We start from the raw sequence: 22,764 nt of genomic DNA, 5'->3' as shown, positions 1-22,764 counted from the left end.
ATAAGTAGTGAGAAAAATATAATTGTTTTACAATTCTGCAAATTTCTTTAATGGTTGGTTTAATAGAAGACAGCTGGAATCTTACATCCACTTCTGCATTCAATCTTTTGTAATATTACATGTCAGGTAGCCTCTGGAAAACTCTGCTGCATACTTATAAGAGAATGAGAGGGGAAAAGCCTGATAATGTCTTTATGTTATTATGAAAATAGTTTTGGCCTTGCAGGACACCTTGAAAGGGTCTCAGAAACCTCCAATGGGTCCCAAGACCACGCTGCCCTATATCCTAAATACCTTGGACAGCCCTTTCCTGTGTCCCCGGGTCACGTGTTCCACAGGGCCCGTGGGGTAATCCTGTGATGGGCATCTGGTTTCTCTGACACCATCTCTTGTTTTAAAGTCCCTGAGAGGGTGCCAAATTAACTACCTTTTTTTTTTCTTTTATAAAAAGTAAGCCTTATGATCACAGACAATAGAGCACGAGGAGGTCTTCTTGTCAGCCCCTCATTTACAGTTGGAAATAAAGAACTATCATTTCTGGAGCAAGAACGTGACTTGCCCCAGGTTTCATGGTCATTTGGTTACAGAGAGGACTAGAACTCGGATCTCTAACGTCACCTCCTGCATGCTGGTCTTTCAGGGAGGTGCCTTCTCCTATTAGCCATTCCACTTTCTCAGGAGCCTCCGCTGTCCCAGAAAGGCTTCTCTTGATCTGCGTGATTTCTTCCCTCAGTCAGCAGTCTGGGTGGCTGTCCTTCTCAGGTTCCTGTTGTTTGTTTGTCTTCTGAGGAGAGATAGGAAGGCTTCTTTCTGTGGGAATGGGATGCAGGGTTATCTTTGGGGTGGGTTTTAGTCCGTTTAACTAATAAGACGAGGACTTCATTCGTCAAGATTCAGGACAGGAGCAGGTGACCCTGTAGCTGTAGGACTGTCCTCCGTGTTTTGGTCCAGATGAGAAAAGGGAGCACTTGTGGATGGGTCAGGTGGCCATGCACATCACTGGGCTGAGCCCTGGGGTTTATGGGGGCTGCCCGTGGAGGACACTAGCTGGAGGCAGGGCACTGGGAGAGGCAGGCTGAGTGCACTGACCCAGAGAAGAGGCTGGTGAGGTGCTGCAGAGCTCCCTGGTCTCTTTTTGCCTGCCCCCTGCCCCCAGGTGAGGTACGGATGCCCTGTCACTGAGGGCCAGGTGGTCCAGACAGCAGGGTCCTGCTGGTTGTGATGCAGGGCCCTTAAGCAGAGTGGTGTAGAAAGGACTCTCGGATGGTCTTCGCTTTGTCAGAAGGGGCACTGCTCTGAGGTTTATTTCAAATAGCAAGCATGTTCTGTAAGTCCCTGATGTTGGGATAATGTAGGGCTGGCCTCCATGGATATACCCACTCTTCTACACTGGGCGAGCTGATCCCTGAGACAAGCCAAGTGGATAGAGGAAGACACCATTTTTGAGAGTGGGGCATGGTAGTGATGGCAGGCCTGGTGGGATAAACAAGAGGACACTTTGGGGAGCAAGAGGGCACTCAGGATCTGAGAATGAGGAAAGAGAGAAAGAATGCTGAGACATGGGTGAGGGGGAAGACTCATCACCAATTTTGCTGCTTTGTTCAGGGCTGGCCTTGACTGTTGGCATTGCATTTCAGCCTGCATCCAGAGGAGAACCTCATTCATCCACGAATTTATTCAGTTATTTGTTCAACCATTCATTTCTTCAACACATACTTAGTGAGTGTCCACAGGCACCATTGGAGAGGCTGAGGTTACAACAGTGAAACAAAGCAGACAAGAATCCTTGCCTCATTTAGTTTAAACTCTAATGGGGGGAGACAGACAATAAACCAAACCAGCAAGTAAATGATATCACATACGAGAAGGTGATAAATCCTGGGGAGATAAATGAAGCAGAGAAGGGGGCAGGAAGTGCCAGGGTTGGGAGGCGTTCCATTTTAAATAGGGGGGTCAGGGAAGAGCTGGGTGCCTCAGGTGATATTCGTAAATCAAACAAGGAAACATGACTTCATCCTTTTTCTCATAAATGCTATTTACTTGGGTATATTTTATATGGGTGCGGAACATTCCACTAGACTGTTCATCCTGCATCTTGTTAAGTCAGAGCTGGAAGCTGGAAGGGGTCGTCCAAGAGATGACCACAAGTGCATGAGGGTCTCAGAATGCGGGGAGGTTATCAGGTGGCACTAATTACATGCAGCGCAGGAGCAGGACTCTGGGGCCCCGTCAAGCACCGTCTTTGAACCAGGGCTCCCTCAGAAGAGACTGCAGATGCCCCCAGCTGTGCTCTGTGAGAGGCAGGGGGCTTGACTCCCTAAGTTGTCCCTGAGTATACACTTAGGACTCAGAAGGATGGAGAATGAGCCACATGCTGATGGAGTTTAACTCCAGGACCCGTTCTGGTCACCCTGGCAGGCTGCCCCAGAGTCCTGACTGACCCCACCTCCTCCTGTCACAACCCCTAGAGTCCCTCTTGGCTCCTGGCCTTTTCTCTTCAATGATGCTCAGTGACTGAGTTAAATACAGATAGTTAGGAAGGTGTTTTTTGTCACCAAATGTGAGTCCTGAGACGACTTGGACCATAACTGACTCAGCCTGCTTTGTCCACATGTGTGACGGATATGAACATTCAATAAAGGGATGTTGACTTTGCACTAGATTCTGGTGGGTGTCAGGGCCCACAGGCTTTAGGCATCTACTCTGACAGGTGAGGGGGTAGACAGCACGGGGCTCAAACTGGCTACTGGTCTCAGCTCTGTGACCTCAGGCAAGTTCCTTTCCCTCCCTGGGACTCATTTTCGCCATCAGTAAATGGCTGGATAATCTCTAAAATCCCATTCAGCATGAGAGGTCTCTGATGATTTAAGAGCCCAGATGGAGCTGGTGGTAAACGATACTGTAGTTAGCTTTTTCCTTTCTTCTGCAGCCTAGGGCTTCGCGGCGGTTTATTAAATTCATATTTATTTTTCAGTGAGGAGGGTTTTTTATTAAAACCATCTCACTAGCGAAAGGAAGCTGTGGCTGCTTTGGCGGCAGCTGCTCCAAGGTGGCCCACTCTCCCCCACAGCTGTCCCCAGTCTACGCGGGGAGGACCTGCGGCCTGTGTGGGAACTACAACGGCGACAAGGGCGACGACTTCCGCACGCCCGCGGGCCTGGTGGAGCCCCTGGTGGAGGACTTCGGCAACGCCTGGAAGCTGCGCGGGGAGTGTGAGGACCTGCGGAAGCAGCCCAGCGACCCGTGTACCCTCAACCCGCGCCTGAGTACGCGAGCCCGGGGGGAGCGGGGACTCCGCAGGGCCCCGAGGTCTCCTACGTCCAGCGCACTCCATGGGACAGTTGGGGGAGGGGCCGCTTGGTTTTCACCATCAGAATTTGATTATCTGCATCTGGATCATTTATTCTTCAAAGTCCCTTTCTTGAGTGCCTTCCGTGGGCCAAACCCTGGGAAAGAAAAGAACAGAAAGCAGTTCGGGGCCTCTGGACCTTCTCAGTCTGTGGGAGCAGCAGCCACCCAAGCTCAGACTTAAATTATCAGCAGATAAATGCCCATTTGCAGATTTACCGGCAGCAACATTTCAGTCCTACACGAAGGTCTCCCACTTACCTAGCCCGTTATGGGACTATTTCTCCTTTCTGTCAGTGGGTGTGCTGTGGCTACGTGGCTTATTATGTATTTAAGCAAACAGAATTAGGAAAGTGTATTGGCTGTGGAAGGTAAATCACCATGATTCCCACAGCTGAGAGAAGTTGTTTTTGCAGCATGTACTGCTGAAGGAGAATCTAGAATGGGAATTTCGGAGTAGGAGCCATCCTTGGCCCCTGGGGCCCACAGCACCCTGGCCAAGCCCCACTCGCCCCTCTCTTCCCCACAGCCAAGTTCGCGGAGGAGGCATGTGCTCTCTTGACGTCCTCCAAGTTCGAAGCCTGCCACCACGTTGTGGGCCCGCTGCCCTACCTGCAGAACTGCCACTACGACGTCTGCTCCTGCTCCAACGGCAGGGACTGCCTGTGCAACGCCGTGGCCAACTATGCCGCTGCCTGTGCCCAGAAAGGCGTGCACGTCGCGTGGCGGGAGCCCAACTTTTGTGGTGGGTGCCCCCCCCTGCCTGTTGCCCACTCCACCACAACCCAACTGAATCTGCCGCGGGTGCCCTCAATCTCCATGCACGTGTCCTTTGCAAAGCACCGTCTGGATTCTTGCGTTGGGAAACAGGCCCAGGGGCATCTGACAGGCATGCGGTGTGGAAACAGTTCATTTGCAGCCATTTCCCTCTCCCATCTCCCAGCAGGACACGGTGGTGGGACCCACTTGCCCACAGGACAGGCGGGCTACTCTGGATTGTTCCAGGAGGGCAAGTGGGACCCATGTCTGGAGACTTAGAACATTGGTGTCCTTGCCAACTAGATATATCCTGTGGTTGCTGCCACCTAGTGTTGGTTACATGTTCGGCCAGGCTGTGGAGTGAGTGGGTCCCTGCATCCCTGGAGGGTCTGAGGATAGCAATGGGAAACTCCTGCACCAATCCTTTGCTCTCTTAAGTTTAGACAAACCATTGGTGGACTCCTGGCCCAAAGCTTAGACATTGTACAAAGTTATATAAAGTATATAAAATAAATGACATCATGATCCCCAGCTGGCTTTAGAGTCGCACTGTGCTGTTAGGTTCCTGGCACCAGAGTTGGAATCTGCCTCATGTTCTTGCCCCCTGAGTGACTGGATTGTGCTTACTTTTTGTTGTTATTGTTGTTGCTCTGGGTACATTTGCTGAGTGCCCAGTGTGGTCAGGCAATGGCAGTGGTGTAGAGCCTGAACCTTCCTTTTTGAGGCACAGATGGAAACCGCTTCTCTACTAGGTACCTACTGCACTGAGTGAAAGGATAATTAGATTAAGGCAGAAGCAACCAAGGAAGGCTTTCTGGAGGCAGTGTACTTGACTGGCTTTTCAAAGGCACAAAACTGGCTTTTCTTGGCAGGAAAGAGCTGTTTCCCATGGTGGAATAGTAGTAGTGATGTGTAGTTGTGAGAAGGGTATTCCAGGGCCTGAAATAGTGGCTATAAGTTATAGTGGATATTATGACTTTTAGGGTTAGGTAGATGTGTTGGGAGACTAAAATGTTGGTGATTCTGATGGAAGCAGGAAAATAGGAGCTATGAGAAATGTATTATATGATGTATTTGAATGTATTAATATGTGTATTAATATCATGCATTTGAAGAGAAGGTATGGGGCTCGAGAATATCACCATTTGGGGTTTATTGAGCCAACTCATGTTTCCAGTCTGAGCAAGAGGAGCAGAGACACAAGTCAGGATGAAAGGGAACAAGCATATAGATGCATGCAGTTGTGTCCCCCATCCCTCCAGCTCTGGGATGTCACAGAGAGTCACAGGCTAGCAACTGGAAGAACCAAGGTTGAGACCCTGGTGGCTCTTTGCCTGTGACTTCCCAGCTATGTGACTGTGAACCTTCCACTTCACCCCTCCAGACTTCAGGTCCTCGTCAGTGTTTGCTGGTTAGAAATTGTGGAAAGTAATGAGGGATAAATTACATGCTGTCTATGAATCTGCTTTGCTTGTCCATCAATATTAGACATTGTGCATTATCAGTGTGCTGCAGCATCTGAGGAATCCCTACTTTAGGACATTCTCCCAGAATGCTGAGGGCTGATGGAAATATTTTTCAATCTCCCAACAGCAACTGTTCTTAACCTTCATTGAGGTGAGAACAAGAGGAAATGGGCTGACACAGCAGCAGCAGGGGCTGAGATTGGGTTAGAGAGTTACCTGACTCCTGAGGCTTTAAGATATGGCAGAAAGTATGCGGTGGTAGGGAGTGTTCCCCAGAGACTTTTATGGACAAGAGGGATCTGTCTCTGTGGGTTTATGGTGAACCAGAGAAAAGGCTGACCAGATGGCCTTGGGTTGTGCCTTTGAGCCCAAGGAGGGTGGGCAGGACTCCTGGGTTCATTCTATTCCTCATTTTCCCTTCCTGAGAAATGAACAGAGCCCCCTAAACCACTGACTCCATCCAGATGAGGAAACACCAACTGGGAACACACATAGAGCAAGGACTGATCACGCAGCCACTTGTGTGATGCTGTGAGGAGATTCAGGAAGGCAAGACTGGGCTCCTTAAAGGCAGGGACCAAGTCTTACCGTCTCTGCATCCCGAGCCTAGCACAGGCCCTGGCACCTGGTGGGAACACACTAAACGTCTGTTAAACTGTGATGTACATGACGTCTTCTGGGGAAGAAGGCCTTAGGAAAAATTTAATATGGCTCCAAGCCAGCTCTAGAGACAGTCTGTCAGATGATAAAAGCTCTCAGTTCCAGCTGCTGCTTTAATGGGTGAAATGTGCCCTTATCACTGTGGGTTCAATGGATTGAAAGGGATTTTCATCTTTGTTGCCTGACATGGCCATCTTAACGCACTCTCACTCTAAATATTTATCCAGTGACCCAACCTCTCTGCTGGTTCCTGTCTAATATAGTTAGAGAGCCCGCTCCCTTCCCAGCTATCCTCAAATGCAAGCCCAGAGCATTTGCAGGAGCGGGAGGCTGAAAGGGCTCTCCAGAGGCCACCCCCCCATTTCTGAGGTTCATGGCAGGGTTTCCTTTCACAGCTTCTGTGAAATGCTCTGCCTGTGGAAATTATTCTAGCAGAGAGGGGAAGGTTTCTAATGGTCCCAGGGGAGTGTCCCAAGGGTGAGTTTCTTATTTCTTGGATCACAGCTGATCAGCAGCGGGAAAGCATTTTGCTTCCCACACCTCCCAGTGAAGAATTTTACTCCTGAGACTGTTGTGAGCACAGGAAGTGGTTGGCCACAGTCCAGGAGGGCCAGGTCTTCTCAGGCCAGGCCCTTCTCTGGAATACCCCTCACATCTGGAGCCCCCTGAGCTGGGCTGTTTCCCCAGTGATCATAATGTAATGACAGCCACGCGCCAGGCGTTGCGCTAACCTTGTTAGCTCACTTAACTTCCACAACAACCCAGGATGATATTATTATTATATTCCAGGGAGGAAACTGCTCAAAATCACATTGCTAACGAATGGCAGAACTGGGGCTCAAACCCAGGAATTTGGGATACAGAAACCCCTCTCTTAGCTGCTTTGCCACTTTGTCGCACTTCCCTTTGGATTTTGTCTGTTGTGCTATTTCTATGTGGGAGGCCAGGGAGAGTGAGGGCTGTGGGGAGATGGGTGCTGCCCACTTTGCATAGTAGGTATAAGAGTGCCCCTGCTCTTTGTGACTGGTGTGTCCTCAAAGCATGGTTCCTAAGGGACTCTTTCCTTTTTAGAGCATGATGGTTAAGAGCTTTTAGATAATAGAGAGCTGGGTTCAAATCCTGCTTCTGCTTCTTCCTGTGAGGCATGACCCTGACAAGTCATTTAGCTTGAGTATCACTTTTGTTACCTGTAGAAAGGGGGTTATGAGATCTAACTCCCTGAGACAGGCTCAATAGGCATAACACCTATGTGTGAAAAGCAGGATATTCAGTAGATGCTCAATTAATCATAGCCACTGTTATTATCAGCATGGGAGAAATGCCCTTGCTTATCACACCCAGTTCTTTTTAATATTCATAGCTTCACTTTCTACTGTGTCCCAGGCTGTGAGAATTCAGAGATGATTGAGCACGATCCCCTGGTTAAGCAGAGGACACGTGTGTATCCCCAATTAGACATTTCTGAACATAAAAATACACTTTTGCTCATGGTGGGAAAGGAAGGCAGTGACCATACAGATAGAATTGGGGGTCACCGCTGTGAGGGGTGGCACCCCAAGTCCTGGAACCTGGAACAGTCCGTGTCACCTTAATGTTCCCACTGAAACCTTCCTTCCCCTCCCCTCTCTCCCAGCGCTGAGCTGCCCACAGGGCCAAGTATACCTGCAGTGTGGGACCCCCTGCAACATGACCTGCCACTCCCTGTCTAACTCGGATGAGGAATGCAATGAGATCTGCCTGGAGGGCTGCTTCTGCCCCCCAGGGCTCTACCTGGACGACAGGGGAGACTGTGTGCCCAAGGCCCAGTGCCCCTGTTACTATGATGGGGAGATCTTCCAGCCCGAAGACATCTTCTCAGACCATCACACCATGTGGTAAGTGCAAGCAGCAGGGAGGAAAATGGTTCTTCAAGTCCTCCACGTCACAGATGAGTAAACTGAGGCCCAAGAAAGGAAGTGACTTGTCCAGAGTTGCACAGCAAGTCAGAGCAGAGCTGGGACTTCACCCAGGTCTTCTGACTTCTGTACTATGCAGGGAACTAGAACTCCAGGCTGGCAGTAGGAATTCTTGAGCTTTATTGCTCTTCCTGTTCCCTTCCCCTTCAGCCTCCTGTCAGGGTCACCAAGGTCAGTCCTCAGGGGGAACATGTGTTGTATGAAAGAAAGATAATATTGGAAGGAAATTGGGACCAGGTTCAGGGGGTCTTTAAAAGATCGGATGAGGACTGATGCTTGAGCAGTAGGCAATGGGGACCTGGGAAGGTTAGAGCTGAGAGCAAATAGGATCAAAGTATAGCTTCAGGGAGTGGGTTCTGGAAGCTGCCTGAGGTATGAAGGCAGGGAGCTCAGTTGTGGGAAGGGGTTGACACAGTCTGGTCTGGTTGAAAGGTGTTAAGGCCCTGGGCAAGCAATAGCAGTGTAAATGGGAACTGGAGATAGAAGCTAGAGTCGTTGGGGAAGTAACCAGAATGGTAGGATGTTTGGGAGGAGGAGGCTTGTTGAAGCTGGCCCCAAGGCTCTGAACTTGAATGCTTGGGAGGACAGTGATGTGAAGAACAGCAATAGAGCTCTTTGTAGGAAGAGGAAACATAGGAGTTTGGCTTTGGCCTTCATGACTTTGAATTACCAAGAGGTCATCTTGGTGAATAAATGGAACACATGGCTGGAGTATGGCTTTGGAACTTGAGTGAGAGATTGCATCAGGAGAAAAAGACTTGTGTGGAGGTAACAGTTATAGGCATGGGAGCAGCCAGGCTTGCTAAGGGGAGTGGACTGAAAAGCAGAAAAGAGGATCGAGTCCAGAATTTGGGGGAATGTCCAGAGGGCCAGAGGAGGAGAAAAAGGATCCTATGAGAAGACAAAGCAAAAAGGGCAGGACCAGGATAGGGCCACATCATGGAAGTGAAGGGAAGTGGGAAGTAATAACATTTTCTGTTGGTTGGAGCCCGCTGGTTGTTTTACTACAGTTGTCTGGCTACAATTTTCAAGGTGTTTCTCTTTGGGACCTTAAAACCACACTGCGAGGTAGGCAGGGCTTGCTTTTTAAATAAAGAATTTGAGGTTTAGAGGGATTATCACTTTCCCAAATCGTCCAGTAAGTGACTAAACCCAGGGACTCTTGAGCTCTTCCTATTACATGGAGAATACGCTGATGAATTTGGTGATCAGAAGGTCACAGTGTCCCAGATGTTTCATTAGTGTGGTGAGGAAAAAAGCCAGAGGGTAGGAGGCTGGGTTGACTTGGAGGGGAGCAAGTGTCACTGGTTATTTTACCATTTTAGAGGCACAAGGAAAGTGGGAGGTGGGGTGTGGGAGCTACTGGAGGAACAGGGCTGGGGGAAGGGCCCTGGCTTCAGGCTCCTCACAGTCTGCACACTAGCGACCTCCTCTTTCCAGGTCTCCCCTTCAGGCACCAGGGCTAAATACTATTGACTGTCCTGTTTCTCCACTTCATTTAGAAAATTGGATTTCATGGAGCATGTGAGCCAGAGGGAACTCAGGGCTTGTCTGTAGCTGTAGATTTATTCTTTAGACAACACACTACAGAACGAGCCCATCTGGGGCCATTGCTGGTAATGCCCATGACAGGGCAGTAGGAAGCTGCAAACACACATGGCCCGGAAGTTTCTTCAGACTATTCATTTGGTCATTAAACAGCCATGACGGTAGAGAGCTTGCACGGCTGCAGGCCTGGCTCTGGGCAGGAGTTAATTATTACCTGCAAGTTCTTTTTCTTTTTATATATATAAAATTAAGCTTTTGGGTCATGTCCACATGACAGATAGGACGTGATATTTGGGGCAGGATATTTTTTAAGCGGGTGTTAGTTAAAAACCAGAAGACATGTTCTGCATGTACCCAGAGAGAGAAGGGCCGATTCTCTTGTTCATTCAACAAATCTTGATTGAAGAGCAGCTACATTAAAAATGTTCAAAATTTTTATAATCAGAGAAATACAAATTAAAACAGTGAATATTACTTCCTATCTGTTACAGTAGAAAACTTTGAAATCTGGATAATGCCAAGTGTTGGCAGGGCTGTGGGACGTGGGTCCCCTGACCTGCTACTGGGGGGACATAGATAGATTCAGATACTCCCAGTATCTTTCCAAAACCCAAGTCTGATTATGTCACGTCTTTGCTCAGAATCCTTCAATACCTTCCCTCACTAGACTTTAGGATAAAGAGTAAAACCCTACTATGGCCTCCCCAACCCCACACAATCTGGCCCTACTTCTTGCTCCCCTCTTCAACTCCATGGCCTTCTTTTAATCTTGAAGGTGCATTGCTCCCTTCAAACTCAAGGTCAGTTGTACCTGGGGAAACAATTGGCACAGTATATGCAGATTAGATATCCATACCTGATATTCCCCAGTTCTGTGCCTGGGCATATATACTAAAGAAATTCTCATATAGGTTCTTGAGGGCACATGTATGAAGATGTTAATCACAGGCTTGTTGGTGGCAAGGAGTAGGTGCCAATCTGTGTCCGTCACTGGGAGGGTGACTGGGTGAAATGTAGTGGCTACAAACTGTGGATCATCGTACAGCCTTAGAAGGACCAGGCAAGTAGGACATGTATTAGCAGGGATGAATCTTAAACACATTGTGCTGAATGAAACAAGCAAGACACAGTGTGATATATAAAATAATATCATTTATATAAATCAAACATGCATGCAAAATAATCACATATTTTATAAGAATATACTCAGATATACAGTAAACAGAATAAGATTGTATTAGTTACCTATTGCTGCATAAAAAATCACCCCCAAATTTAGCAACTTGAAACAACAAACATTTATCATCTCGTGCATTTTCTAAGGGTTAGAACCCAGGAGCAGCTTGGCTGGGTGGTTTGGCTCAGGTTCTCTCATGTGGTTGCCGTCAAGCTGCTGGCCAGGGCTGCAGTCATCTGGAGACTTGACTGGGGCTGGAGCATCCATTCCCAGCTCATTCCCATGGCTGTTGGCAGGAGGCTTCAGTTCCTCACCATGTGGACCTCTCCATACAGCTGCTCATGACGTGGCTCCCCCAGAGTGAGTAATCAAAGAGAGAACACCGAGATGGAAGCTGTAACCTGTTATAGCATAATCTTAAGTGACATAAGTCTGTCACTGTTGCTGTGTGCTACTGGTCACACAGACCAACCTTGGTGCAATGTAGGAGAAGATTATACACTGGGGGCCATTTAGGAGAATAGGTACCAGGAAAATAAATTGCCCATGATAGGGGAGGGGATTGGGATTGGTGGTTAGGAATAAAAGAAAATTAAAAAAAATTGCAAAACCTTATGCTAGATTCTGGGGATATAATGTGAGCAAGAGCAGTCATGGCTTCTGCCCTCTTGGATCTTATATTATAGTTCAGTCACACACACACACACACACATACACACGTTAACCAAATAAAAACTCAAATACATGTAAAGTTACAAGTGTGGTAAGTTCTAAGAAGAGAGTATGTGGTCTATGAAAGCTTGAAATGAGGTGGGGACAAAGAAGGCTGTGTGTGTGTGTGTGTGTGTGTGTGTGTGTGTGTGTGTGTGTGTAAGTCTACCGTGTTTCCCCGAAAATGAGACCTAGCTGGACAATCAGCTGTAATGTGTCTTTTGGAACAAAAATTAATATAAGACCCACTCTTATTTTACTATAATATAAGACCGGGTATAATCTAATCTAATCTCATCTAATCTAATACCAGGTCTTATATTAATCTTTGCTCCAAAAGATGCATTAGAGCTGATTGTCCAGTTAGGTCTTATTTTTGGGGAAACACGGTATGTATTGGGCAGAAGTGACATTAGATCAGAGAATACGATGTGTGCAAAAGCCCTGTGATTGAAGGGAGTAATACACCGTCCAGATTAAGCAAAGGAGGCCATGGGGTTGGAAGGGAAGAAGTAGTCAGGGTCAGATCACATGGAGCCTGGGAGGCCATGGTAGGGATTTATCCTAAGACCTAGTGAGGGGGAACTATTGAAGGATTCCAAGCAGAGATGTGACATAATCAGATTTAAGTTTGGGAAAGATACTTGGACTGCCAAGAGTGTGTTTTGGAGGGAAGCAAGAATAGGTGCAGGGATATCGGTTAGAAACCTTTTGCATTGTCTAGGTGAGAGGTGGTGGTGGCTTGTGGCAGTGGAGATAGAAAAGTGGATATGAATGCCAGAGATATTTAGGAGACAAAGTCCAAGAGCTGGATCAGAGGAGATGGATCAGATGTAGGGGGTGAGGAGAAGGCAGTGTCAGGGCTGATCCCTGGGTTTCTGGTTTGTGACACTAGATAGAGGGTGGCATTATGCAATGACTCAGGGCCCTGGAAGGCTGGCTTGGTGGGGGCTCATGAGTTCAGTTTTGGACATACTGAGTTTAAAGTGTCTTTGAGATACCAAACGTGGCTTTGAATACATGGATTTGGGATTTGAATACATGGGTCTGGGGTTCAAGGGAGAGAGCTGAGCTGCTGATGTGAATTTGTGAGTCATCTCTGTAATGGAAGTGGGGGTGTAGAGGGCACAGAGTGTAAGAAGCAGGGACGCTAGGATGGATCCAGCAGAAGGGTGAGAACAGTGAGGCTAAGGAGGCACAACCAGAAAATAGGAGGAAAACCAGGGGAGATTTTGTCTTTTTCTAGAAGAATGGAGTAGCCAACAATGATGAATAATGTTGAAGAGGATCAAGTACAAAAAGCACTGAGAATAGTTCCACTGGATTTAGTGACATGGTGGTCATTGGTGGCCTTAGCAAGCTGTGTTTCAGATGAGTTATGGGACTGGAAGCCCAGCGAGGAGTGGGAGGCGAGGAAATGGACACGGCAAGTATAGCTGCTCTTGCAAAGCTGGGCTGTGGTTTTCCTCTGCAGCCACTGTGAGGATGGCGTCATGCACTGCACCACCAGTGGCCCCCCTGGAAGCCTGTTGCCGCACGCCGTCCTTGGCAGTCCCCTGTCTCACCGCAGTGAGTATTGTCCCCCTGGAAGGGCTCTTCACCTCCCCCTGCCCAGACTTCTCCTGTGACAAGTGGGGCTGCTGTCTGACATGCAAGTCCATTTAGACATGTGTCAGGATTGCCACCCTTTCTGTGTTTGTGTGAGTGGCTTTCAGGCCTAGACATGCCTTTGCATGTGGAAATCCAAATTATTGAGGCAAGAAGAATTTTATTTTGTGATGCGGGAAAGACTGAATTATCTGCAAGATGGATTCAGTGAGACCTCTAGTTTGCCCATGGTGACCTTAACCCCGTGAGCAGATGTCAGTGAGTTGTTCGCCTTGATTGTGGTGAAAACCACCCTCCTTTAATGGACTCCTTTTTCCTAAAGACTTGCTGTCAAGGACACCGCTTTAGAAAGCTTCTCAGATAGATTTGAAAGATAGTTTGGACCTGTTGCTCTCAGTTTGAAGGTCTTAATAGTTGCTGCTGTTTAAGGACAAGGTCCGGAAGGGAGGAGGGACTGACCTGGCACTGGTGGGAGCACATTTACATTTATGGACCAGGAGGGTCTTATTGGCTTCCAGAAGGATCATCCTTGCTTAGAAAGGATTCTCCCAGTAGGAGCGAGAGAAATACCTATAGGTAGATAAATGGGCCATTTTCAACGTCCAGCCTGACCTCTTCTCTCTGCCTCTCTCTTTCCTCAAGACGCCCTTTCTCTAAGCAACCCAGCTCTGTGCCGTGTGTTTGTCTTCCAGCCCTGGGTGAGAAGTCTGGTTCTCCCACATGACTGATTGGGAAGCATCTCTCAGCCTGGAGCTGGGGCAAGATCCCAAGCCTGTGGGTGGCTCACAAGTTGAAATCAAAACTTATGACTTGCCCTAGTCAGTTCGGGCTGCTCTAACAAAATACCACAGACTGGGTGGCTTATAAACAACAGAAATTTATTGCTCACGGTTCCATGGTTGGGTGAGGGCCCGCTTCCTGGTTCCTAGCTGATGCCTTCTACTGTGTCCTCCCATGGCGGAAGGGGCTAGGGGGTGTCCTTCTGTGGGGTCTCTTATATAAGGGCTCTCATCTCATTCATGAGGGCTCCCCCCTCATGACCTAATCACCCCCCAAAGGCCTCACTTTCTAATGCCATCACATTTAGGGGTTAGGATTTCAACATAGGGATTTTGGGGAGAACACAAACATTAAACCCATAGCAAACCTCACGGTCACTAAATCCTGCCTTTTTCTTCTTTGTGCTCTCTCTCACTGTAGCATCATTTTTACACTGCCACCCTTCTCTGTTGCCTTCTTCCTCTTGGGGTTTCCTCTTGGGTCTTTAATGCTTCCTCTTGCTCAGTCTTCTCGTGTAGTCGCTGGAAGGTATCTTTTGCAAAGTAAGGAGATTACTAGGATTTTGTGCAATTTGGAAAAGCCATTTGACCTTTTAGGGTTTCAGTTTCCTAAACAAAAGTTTCCATATAAAAATAAGGCTGGATATTCTGGCTTTCTTGTCCACAGGAGATGGTAAGTGCTATATATAGTAAGATATAAATGCTATGAAGTGCATCATGGTTTTCAAAAGAAACGTGCTGTGTTAATTATCTCCTGTCATTCAATCAGCCACTGATACCTACTAATTATCAGGAAATATGATATATCATGAACAAAATATAATAGACAAGAACCCCTGTCTTCATGGAGAGAAGGGGTTCTATAGTCTAGTGAGAGGGGTTGAGGTGGGGATGGGGTGGGAAATAAACAAATAAGTAAAATATACAGTATATTAGACAGAGATATCAGGCAGTGATCAGACGGAGAATGACAAAGCAGGGAGGGCAGGTGGGAGTGTTAAGGGATGGAGTGTTGCGAGTATAAATAGAGTGGCTGAAATGACATGTGAGAAGAAGCCTCTTTAAAGATTTTGTGACTAAAGCCACAGGGGTGGCTTATACAAAAGATTTTGTGACTAAATTAGTGGTAATTATTTTAGGAATGTCCTGTTCAGGCCCACAGAGGTTCCCTTTTAACACCCAAACCCAGGTCCTTTAAAGCCTGAGTCTAGACATTTCTGCAATGCATCCAGATTCGATGCAGCCTGCTACAGCAGGATCAAGGGGGCTGTGGAGTGCAGCCGCCAGAGGGATGCTGGGATCAGGAGAGGCGCCTTCAGCGCGGGCAAACGTCAGAAGCTCAGTTGAGTAGATGAGGCTGCCATCCCAGTCCCACTCAGGGAACCTGGCTCAGGGCCAGACCCGGCTGGAGATTGGGCAGCACCTCATCCCAGAAAGTGGGCAGCTCTGTGTCTCTGCAATTGAGTGGCTACACCTAGGGCCCCAAAGGACAGTGTAGAAGGTAGAGCCACCTCCCCCATCACTGATGGCCTCTTTGATTTTTCTATCTCCAAGGCAAAAGGAGCTTGTCCTGCCGGCCTCCCATGGTCAAGTTTGTGTGTCCTGCTGACAACCCGCGAGCTGAAGGGCTGGAGTGTGCCAAAACCTGCCAGAACTATGACCTGGAGTGTATGAGCATGGGCTGCGTCTCCGGCTGCCTCTGCCCCCCGGGCATGGTGAGCCACCCACTGCTGCCCCACATCGGCAGCCTGCCATTTTCCTGCAGGCAGAGAGAAGGGCAACACAGTTAAACTGGATGCTGACAGGGCGGGGGTGGTGATGGGGGCAGGAGTGGGGGAGACTGTGGCTCAGTTAGCTGCCAGAGTTGGGGAAGAGACAGCAGGAAAGTGTCTGAGTTGATCCTGGTGAGATCAGACAAAATACAAGAACTTAGCACAAACAAGTGCCATAAGACACAAAGCAAGAATTTCCGGGAAATACACGTGAAAACAGGCATTTCCACTAGAGTTTTCTCAAGGGCTTTGTTCCATTGTTTGAAGAGGAGAGGCCATACACACATATTTGCATATGATTTGCATATACAGTATATGTATAACTTTCTATTTCAAGAGAAGACATTGGAGTCCCTGCCATGCCATTGAAGGGCGGTGCCCTGGGCTATAGGAGCTGCCACTGTTCTGTGGAGGGTGCTTGGATCTCCCCATTGAGTGTGTGCTGGGAAGATGGTCTATCTCCTTCCCTCTGACCCTTTCTCCTCCAAGACGGAGAGACTAGCTGTTACTTATTCTCCCCTGGGTGTTCCCCTCTGTCTTAGCCTCTCAGGATTCTGGAACTATCTTTTCTAATGGGGAGCTAGCAAGCCATGGGTCCAAAACATTCCTTCCTCACAGAGCTTTGTTTTCCCCATCTGTAAAGTGAATCGTGAGGTCTCGGCTGGCTTTTAACATTCCACGATTCTGGGGCTGGGGCTACAAACATGCAGTTTGTGACCAGCAGCTCCTTGAAGGCCAGGCGTGGTCCAAGGAGGCCACCTGGCTCCTATGGGCCTCGTGGTGGTGGCAAAGGTGTGAGTATACCCAAGCCTCCTTACCTCCCTCCCAAGTTTCATCTTAGGCCATTTTATATTAAATATATTATACATATATTATTCTTGTCATCCTGAAGGATGCATCTTCGGGATTTTTCTCTTTCAAATGCATCCTGTCTTGCTTTCCCTGATTCCAATTCCCCAGACCCAAAGTGAGTTGTGAGGGGCAGGTGTGTTGTAGAGGCCAAAATAGGAGGGGACAGGATGGCTCTCATATGGCTATAAAGGACATAAATGATGCCCAGACCTCAGCTTGAAGGGCGGTGCCCTGGGCTATAGGAGCTGCCACTGTTCTGTGGAGGGTGCTTGGATCTCCCCATTGAGTGTGTGCTGGGAAGATGGTCTATCTCCTTCCCTCTGACCCTTTCTCCTCCAAGACGGAGAGACTAGCTGTTACTTATTCTCCCCTGGGTGTTCCCCTCTGTCTTAGCCTCTCAGGATTCTGGAACTATCTTTTCTAATGGGGAGCTAGAGATTGGTCAGGGAACATCCCTCAACTGGAAGGTCTTGTTTGGTGCCTTGGCAGAAGGTGGCTATCCAAGGAGACATACAAGGAAGGGGAAGCTCAGACTTGGGCAGGGCAAGAAATAGGAGAGGGGAGGGCACGCTTCCATGTTGCTCTTTTTACTGCAAGAGTCCCTTATTTTGACCGTCCCTTCATCGTACCTGGAGGTGAAATTTTCTGGCAAGAAAAGGGGCAACCCTCAGGAGATCATGTCTGCATCTGAGACTCTTTTCAGTGAACTTTTTTTTTCCATGAAGGAAACAGTACAGATAGTCTTAAATATTAATAACTACAGTAACTGCATTATTGTCCCAAATCCCCTGGAGAGCAAGACCTCAAGTACAGGATGTGGACGCACCGTTCGCAGCTCTTTGGCATTCCTGAAGCCTCTGGCATGCATTCTGAGCACAGCCTTCCGATATCTGTCATATAATGAGGTGTCTCTCACCTCAACTGCAGGGGATTGAAAACTTGAAAGCTCCTGGCGCGAGAGATTGGGTTATTTTCACAACAGCTTCAATTCGATGCCGACTAACGTGCAAATTGTTGAGGGCGGATTCGGCAGAGCAGAAGTCCGGGTGATTTATTAAGTGCACAGTGTGTTGGCGGCTGCACAGGACACGTGTTCTTGGCCACAGCGCCAAGAAAAAGAAGCTGGAAACACCCTGTTTGGGCCCATCTGACGGTGCAGTCGTCCTCCCCAGGGGTGTTTCTCTGTTTGGCCTGACATCCCCTGTGGCAGGTGGTGAGTTTGTGGCATGTTATCAAGGGTTTTGGGGAAGAGGTCAGCGATTCTGCATTCTGAGGACTTGGAGAGGGAAGGAGTTCTTTCCTGGGGGGCAGATCTACTGAAATTGGAAAGAGCGCCCCGGGGAGGAACCGGAGTCAGAGGGCTAAGCTCTCGGTCCAGGCTTCACCACTTTGTGGCTCCTCGCTCTTGTACAATCACTCACACTTTCTCTGAGCCTCAGTTACCTCATCTGTAACATGGACACATAATTGCTGCCTTCATCGTTGGCCGTGGACCTGAAGGACTAGGTGAAAGCACTTTGAAAACCAGAAAGTGCTGTAGAATCACAGGAATAGCTTTAATGGTTGTTTTTATAAATAACCAAGGCTCACTCTCAGAGGCTGTGGTGATCACCTCCTTCCATCCCCAGGAGACACCCAGGAAGGGCCCATTTTCTTAAATTTCCAATCTGTTGTGAACCAATGCTTTTCATAAATACAATAGAAATGAGCGGAAAAATGAAACAAAAAAGCAATTCCATACAAAATATGACCCCCTCTAATTTTTATTAGACACAATAGACACGATCTACTACTCAATCATATTGCCATATGCTTTTCTAAACATCGTCTCTCCACTTCTGTGCTTACGTAATCACAGACCGGCACTGGTCCTTGGACCACACTGAGCAGGACTGCTCTTGCTGGAAGGTTGCGTTTTCTCTTTCGAGGCATCTTTCAATGTAAGGCCAGGAGCATCTGTTTGCAAATGTTGGGGGCGGGGAGTGAGACCCCCTCTTGCTGTTTGTTCCAGGACTGGCACCTGCTTAGAGCAGAGGTTTTTCTGGCCCACTCCACCAATTGCAGATTCCATCTGCTCCTGCCACTGGTGCAAAGATCTCCTTGCATGGAACAGGAGGGTGGGTACTTTTGATAAGTGGTCAACACCCTGATAAATGGTTGGTGGGGAAGCAGCATGGAAAAGGCATTGAATTGGAGTCCCGAGATTCTAGGTTTGAATCCTGGCTTCTGACATTTACTGAACTGAGTGGCAAGTCACTTAAAATCTTTGTGTCTGGTTTTTCTCTATAAAATTGAGTTAGGAGGGTTGTTGGGAGGCCTGGATATGACAGTGGCGAGCACATGGGAGTTGCTTAGTAAGTGGTAGTTTAATGATTGTTATAGGAAGTTCATGGAGGAAAACCATGAATCAATCATATTATGAATAGAAATGCTATAGGAAATTAGCAGACACTGGGAGCAAGTTTTTGAGACCTCAGTGTCCACATTCTGAGATCCACTAGAACAATAAAATGGAGGCAGCTGTGTGTGTGTGGTTTGCACGAGAAAATTTCCCGTCTTTTTCTTTAGTTCAAAGACACTTGAGTGAACATACTTGCCTTTAAGTTAGAATATTACTTGATTCTACCATGAGGTGGCAGCAAAGCACAGCTCACTGCCATTGTCCTCTCCAGGAACACCAAGGGGCTCCTCCAGGAGGAACCCCAAAGACCCACAATTTCAACTTCTTCTGTCACACAGGGGGAGACTGAGGAAAGAACAGAAACAGAACCATCCAAGGCTACATAGCTATATAGTAGAAATTCTGGTCTCCTGACTCCCAGACCAGATCTTCACGCTGTTTGCCTCCCTCTGGGAGGCAGGGCCATGAGTGCTCTGGGGAAAATGTAGTTCCACTGTCCGGGAGATGCTCAATTACTTTCTGAAATCTAGAGGTTAAATTTCCAAACTGGTACCCACTTCTGCTGGTACGAGGAAATCTCTGTAAGTGGGAAGTATGTTAATTTCCCTGGTTCTTTGATGCCCAGTTTTCTCAATGGCCCAATATGAAGACTAGAAAGACTTTGGCACTGCTTTTCGAAAGCTAAAGTTTGGGCTTAGGGGCCCATCCAATATGGGCTTCCCGTGTGGGCACTGTAAATCCTATGAGATGCCATTTTAAAAGGTCCAAGAAAGCCCTCCTGCCTCAAAAATATCTCTTACATTTCCTATGTTTTGTCACCTAATCAGGCTTACTGAAATACAATAAGCATAAATTCATTTTGGTTAACAAGCAAGAGCTTTAAAAATGCTTACAACCTTATAAATCCTCATGGGACGTCATTCACACCTTAGTGTGAGTTATTTCATCAGATTCTTTTTACTTCCTAGCAAACATCTACTTGAAATCAGCTGCACTGAGCTGGAAGTATTGATGGGGTGGGAAAATGAACAAAGGACAGTTGGAAGGCAAAAGATTTTGGAGAATGGGTCAGTATGGTGTTCACGTATGGGAAGGGGGAGATGTGGCTTTTTCAGAGAAGAGTAACAAAACCAATGTTTTTCTACTTCACATATTTTCATGGGGCTGACCAAGACCTGGTACCATGTTCTCAGTGTGAACCATTCTCACGCAAGATGTCATAAGTTGATGAATAATAGTGGCAACTATTTCTGCTGTTTCTTCTGAAGTCTTTGAAGCACATTCATCAATTTTATCTTACCGTGTTTCCCTGAAAATAAGACCTAGCCGGACCATCAGCTCTAATGCGTCTTTTGGAGCAAAAATTAATATAAGACCCAGTATTATATTATGTTATGCTATATTATATTATACCTGGTCTTATATTAAAATAAGACCGGGTCTTACATTAATTTTTGCTCCAAAAGATGCATTAGAGCTGATGGTCCGGCTAGGTCTTAATTTCAGGGAAACACAGTATTATACTCCTGGTGTCCCAAAGGGACAAACACTAGGCAAAGATGGTTCTTTTCATTTTAAACATGAAGTTTAAGTGACTTGCTACAAAATTCCCTTAGGGACTGCTATGGGGGCCTACCCTAGGTGTCAGGCCAGTTCTTATCTAGATCCCATTTATTAGCCCCTCACCCCATTGTGTTTCTATCTTTCTATCTTCATGAATTTCTTTAATGCTTCAGGACTCTTTGGTTGTTTTTGGCTGGGCTGGTGTTATTTGATTTTCTCTCTGAAGACAGGAGACTCCTGCTGAGGTGTGGCCTTGAAATATCTCCTTTCCTTTTAAGGTTATGCTTTTCTTCTCTCCAGTTTTGACTTATGGATCTATTCCCATGCCTCTGTTCTCTTTATAACTGTCTTTGTTCAATATCAAAGTCCTACTTTTTAATGAAAGTATAGTTGACATACAATGTTATATTAATTTCAAGTGTACAACCTCGTTATTCCACTTTTATATATCTTGAAGTGGTCACCATAAGTCTAGCACCCACCTGATGCTGTACAAAGTTATTAAAATATTATTGACTATATTCCCTACACTATATGTTACAACCCCGTGACTTATTTATCTTATAACTGGAAATCCGTACCTCTTATGCCCCCCACCCCCCTTTTTTTTTGCCCTACCACCTTCCCCTCTGGCAACCATTAGTTTGTTCTTTGTATCTATGAGTCTGTTTCTGTTTTGTTTATTCATTTGTTTTTTAGATCCCACATATAAGTGAAATCATATAGTCCTATTTTAATATTGTAATCCTCCAATTAGTAATCTCCTTTTACTAAAATAAGTCAGGGCAGAGAGGAGCCATATGGTTGTCAGTGACAGCACAGAAGGAGGTGGCAGCATAATCTCATGGCCAAGCTGGGATTTGCGTTTTATGTCCACTGGATGCGGGCTGGGCTTTCTGGAACTCAGCCCTCGGCCAGGGGTGGGGCTCTCTGGGCCATGGTGTGCGAGACTCTTGTCAATGGGTTGAGTATCTGGAGAGAGGTAAAAACATGCAGCAAGCAGACTAAGAGGACTGAGAGCCCTGCACCCAGCCTACTGAAGGTGACGGGATGTGTTCTGCGGAGGGGAGAAGAGGTGAGGTGAGGCGAGCAGGGCTCTGTTTCTTGGAATGCACCCCTATGCATCCTGCATCACTCTGTCTCTCGTAATGTTTCCAATAATGAGGCTTCTTGTCTGGTCTCCATTAACTATAGGAGTGAATGTTGGAGAGCTTGTCAAGATTCCTCAGCAGAGACATTATTGTTATTCTTAGGGTAGCCAATAGGTGGCAGTCCTGGGCCTTAAGTCAGAGCTGACAAAGCTTGGGGGGAATGTGGGAATGAACCCTAATTGTGACAGCCTTTGAATACTCTGTTAGAGAGACATTTTCCACCCCCTCCCTGTTCCTACCAAGCTGCCATCTTCTCTATGAGGCACCTAAGCTTAGTATCTTCCAAGAACAGTGGTCCTAGGAGATAAGAGCTACCTGGAATGTGGCGGTTCTGCCTCTTCCTTGCTCTCTACTTGCCCATCCTGTCCCTTCCCTTAGGCTCTGAGAACTCAGGAAAACAACCAAGGTTGAGTGAAGGTGGGCTGAAGTAGTGGAGGTTATTCTTCCTAACCCCCTTTAAAACACACACACACACACACACACACACACACACACACACACACACACTTTTAGCCTCTGATCCTTGACGCAAATGGCCTTTGTTCAGCCCAAGCCCACCTGTTCCCAGGTCTTTTTCTAGTTCCAAGCCCTGGGAACTCAGGCTTGTCTGGGGTGTGACTGGGTCACATGAATCCTGAGCCACCCAGACCAGGAGCTTCTCACCCTTCAGGTTGCTCTGGAACCAAAGTGCCCTGGTTCCTTCACCTGAGGGTGACCCAGGGCTCTTTTAGGTCACCTAAGTGTAGGCCACACAGGGCAATTGTTCAGGGCCTCCTCCTGTGGTTGAGACAGAAGCAGATCTACATGTTGGGGTCAGATGGGTTTGACCAGTTCTTCTGGGGCCAGTAGGTCTTAGCTTTTTTCCCGCTGACCCCAATAGACCTGAGGAGTATAACATGCTCGTATAGTAACTTCTTTGTGGGGGGAGGGCAGGGAAATAGAGCATACCCCCATGGAAGGTATGTCAGAATCTCAGGGGACTGGGTGAGGACAGCAAATGTGGGCTTGAACAAG

General features: G+C 47.5%; 1 protein-coding gene across 1 annotated transcript in view; it reads left to right on the top strand.

Annotated features, from left to right (window-relative positions):
• Positions 1–22,764, top strand: part of VWF (von Willebrand factor) — a 131,562-nt gene that overhangs the window by 45,445 nt on the left and 63,353 nt on the right. The window contains exons 14-18 of the mRNA XM_019754370.3: positions 3,071–3,266; positions 3,878–4,093; positions 7,867–8,107; positions 13,099–13,193; positions 15,566–15,726. Coding sequence (XP_019609929.3) covers positions 3,071–3,266; positions 3,878–4,093; positions 7,867–8,107; positions 13,099–13,193; positions 15,566–15,726 — 909 coding nt within the window. The remainder of the gene's footprint in view (positions 1–3,070; positions 3,267–3,877; positions 4,094–7,866; positions 8,108–13,098; positions 13,194–15,565; positions 15,727–22,764) is intronic.

This window comes from Rhinolophus sinicus, chromosome 1, assembly GCF_057876585.1.
Source record: "Rhinolophus sinicus isolate RSI-liver-muscle chromosome 1, RSI-T2T, whole genome shotgun sequence".
NCBI lineage: Eukaryota > Metazoa > Chordata > Mammalia > Chiroptera > Rhinolophidae > Rhinolophus > Rhinolophus sinicus.
Note: the sequence above shows the minus strand (reverse complement) of the source record. Positions and strands in the feature narration are given on the sequence as shown.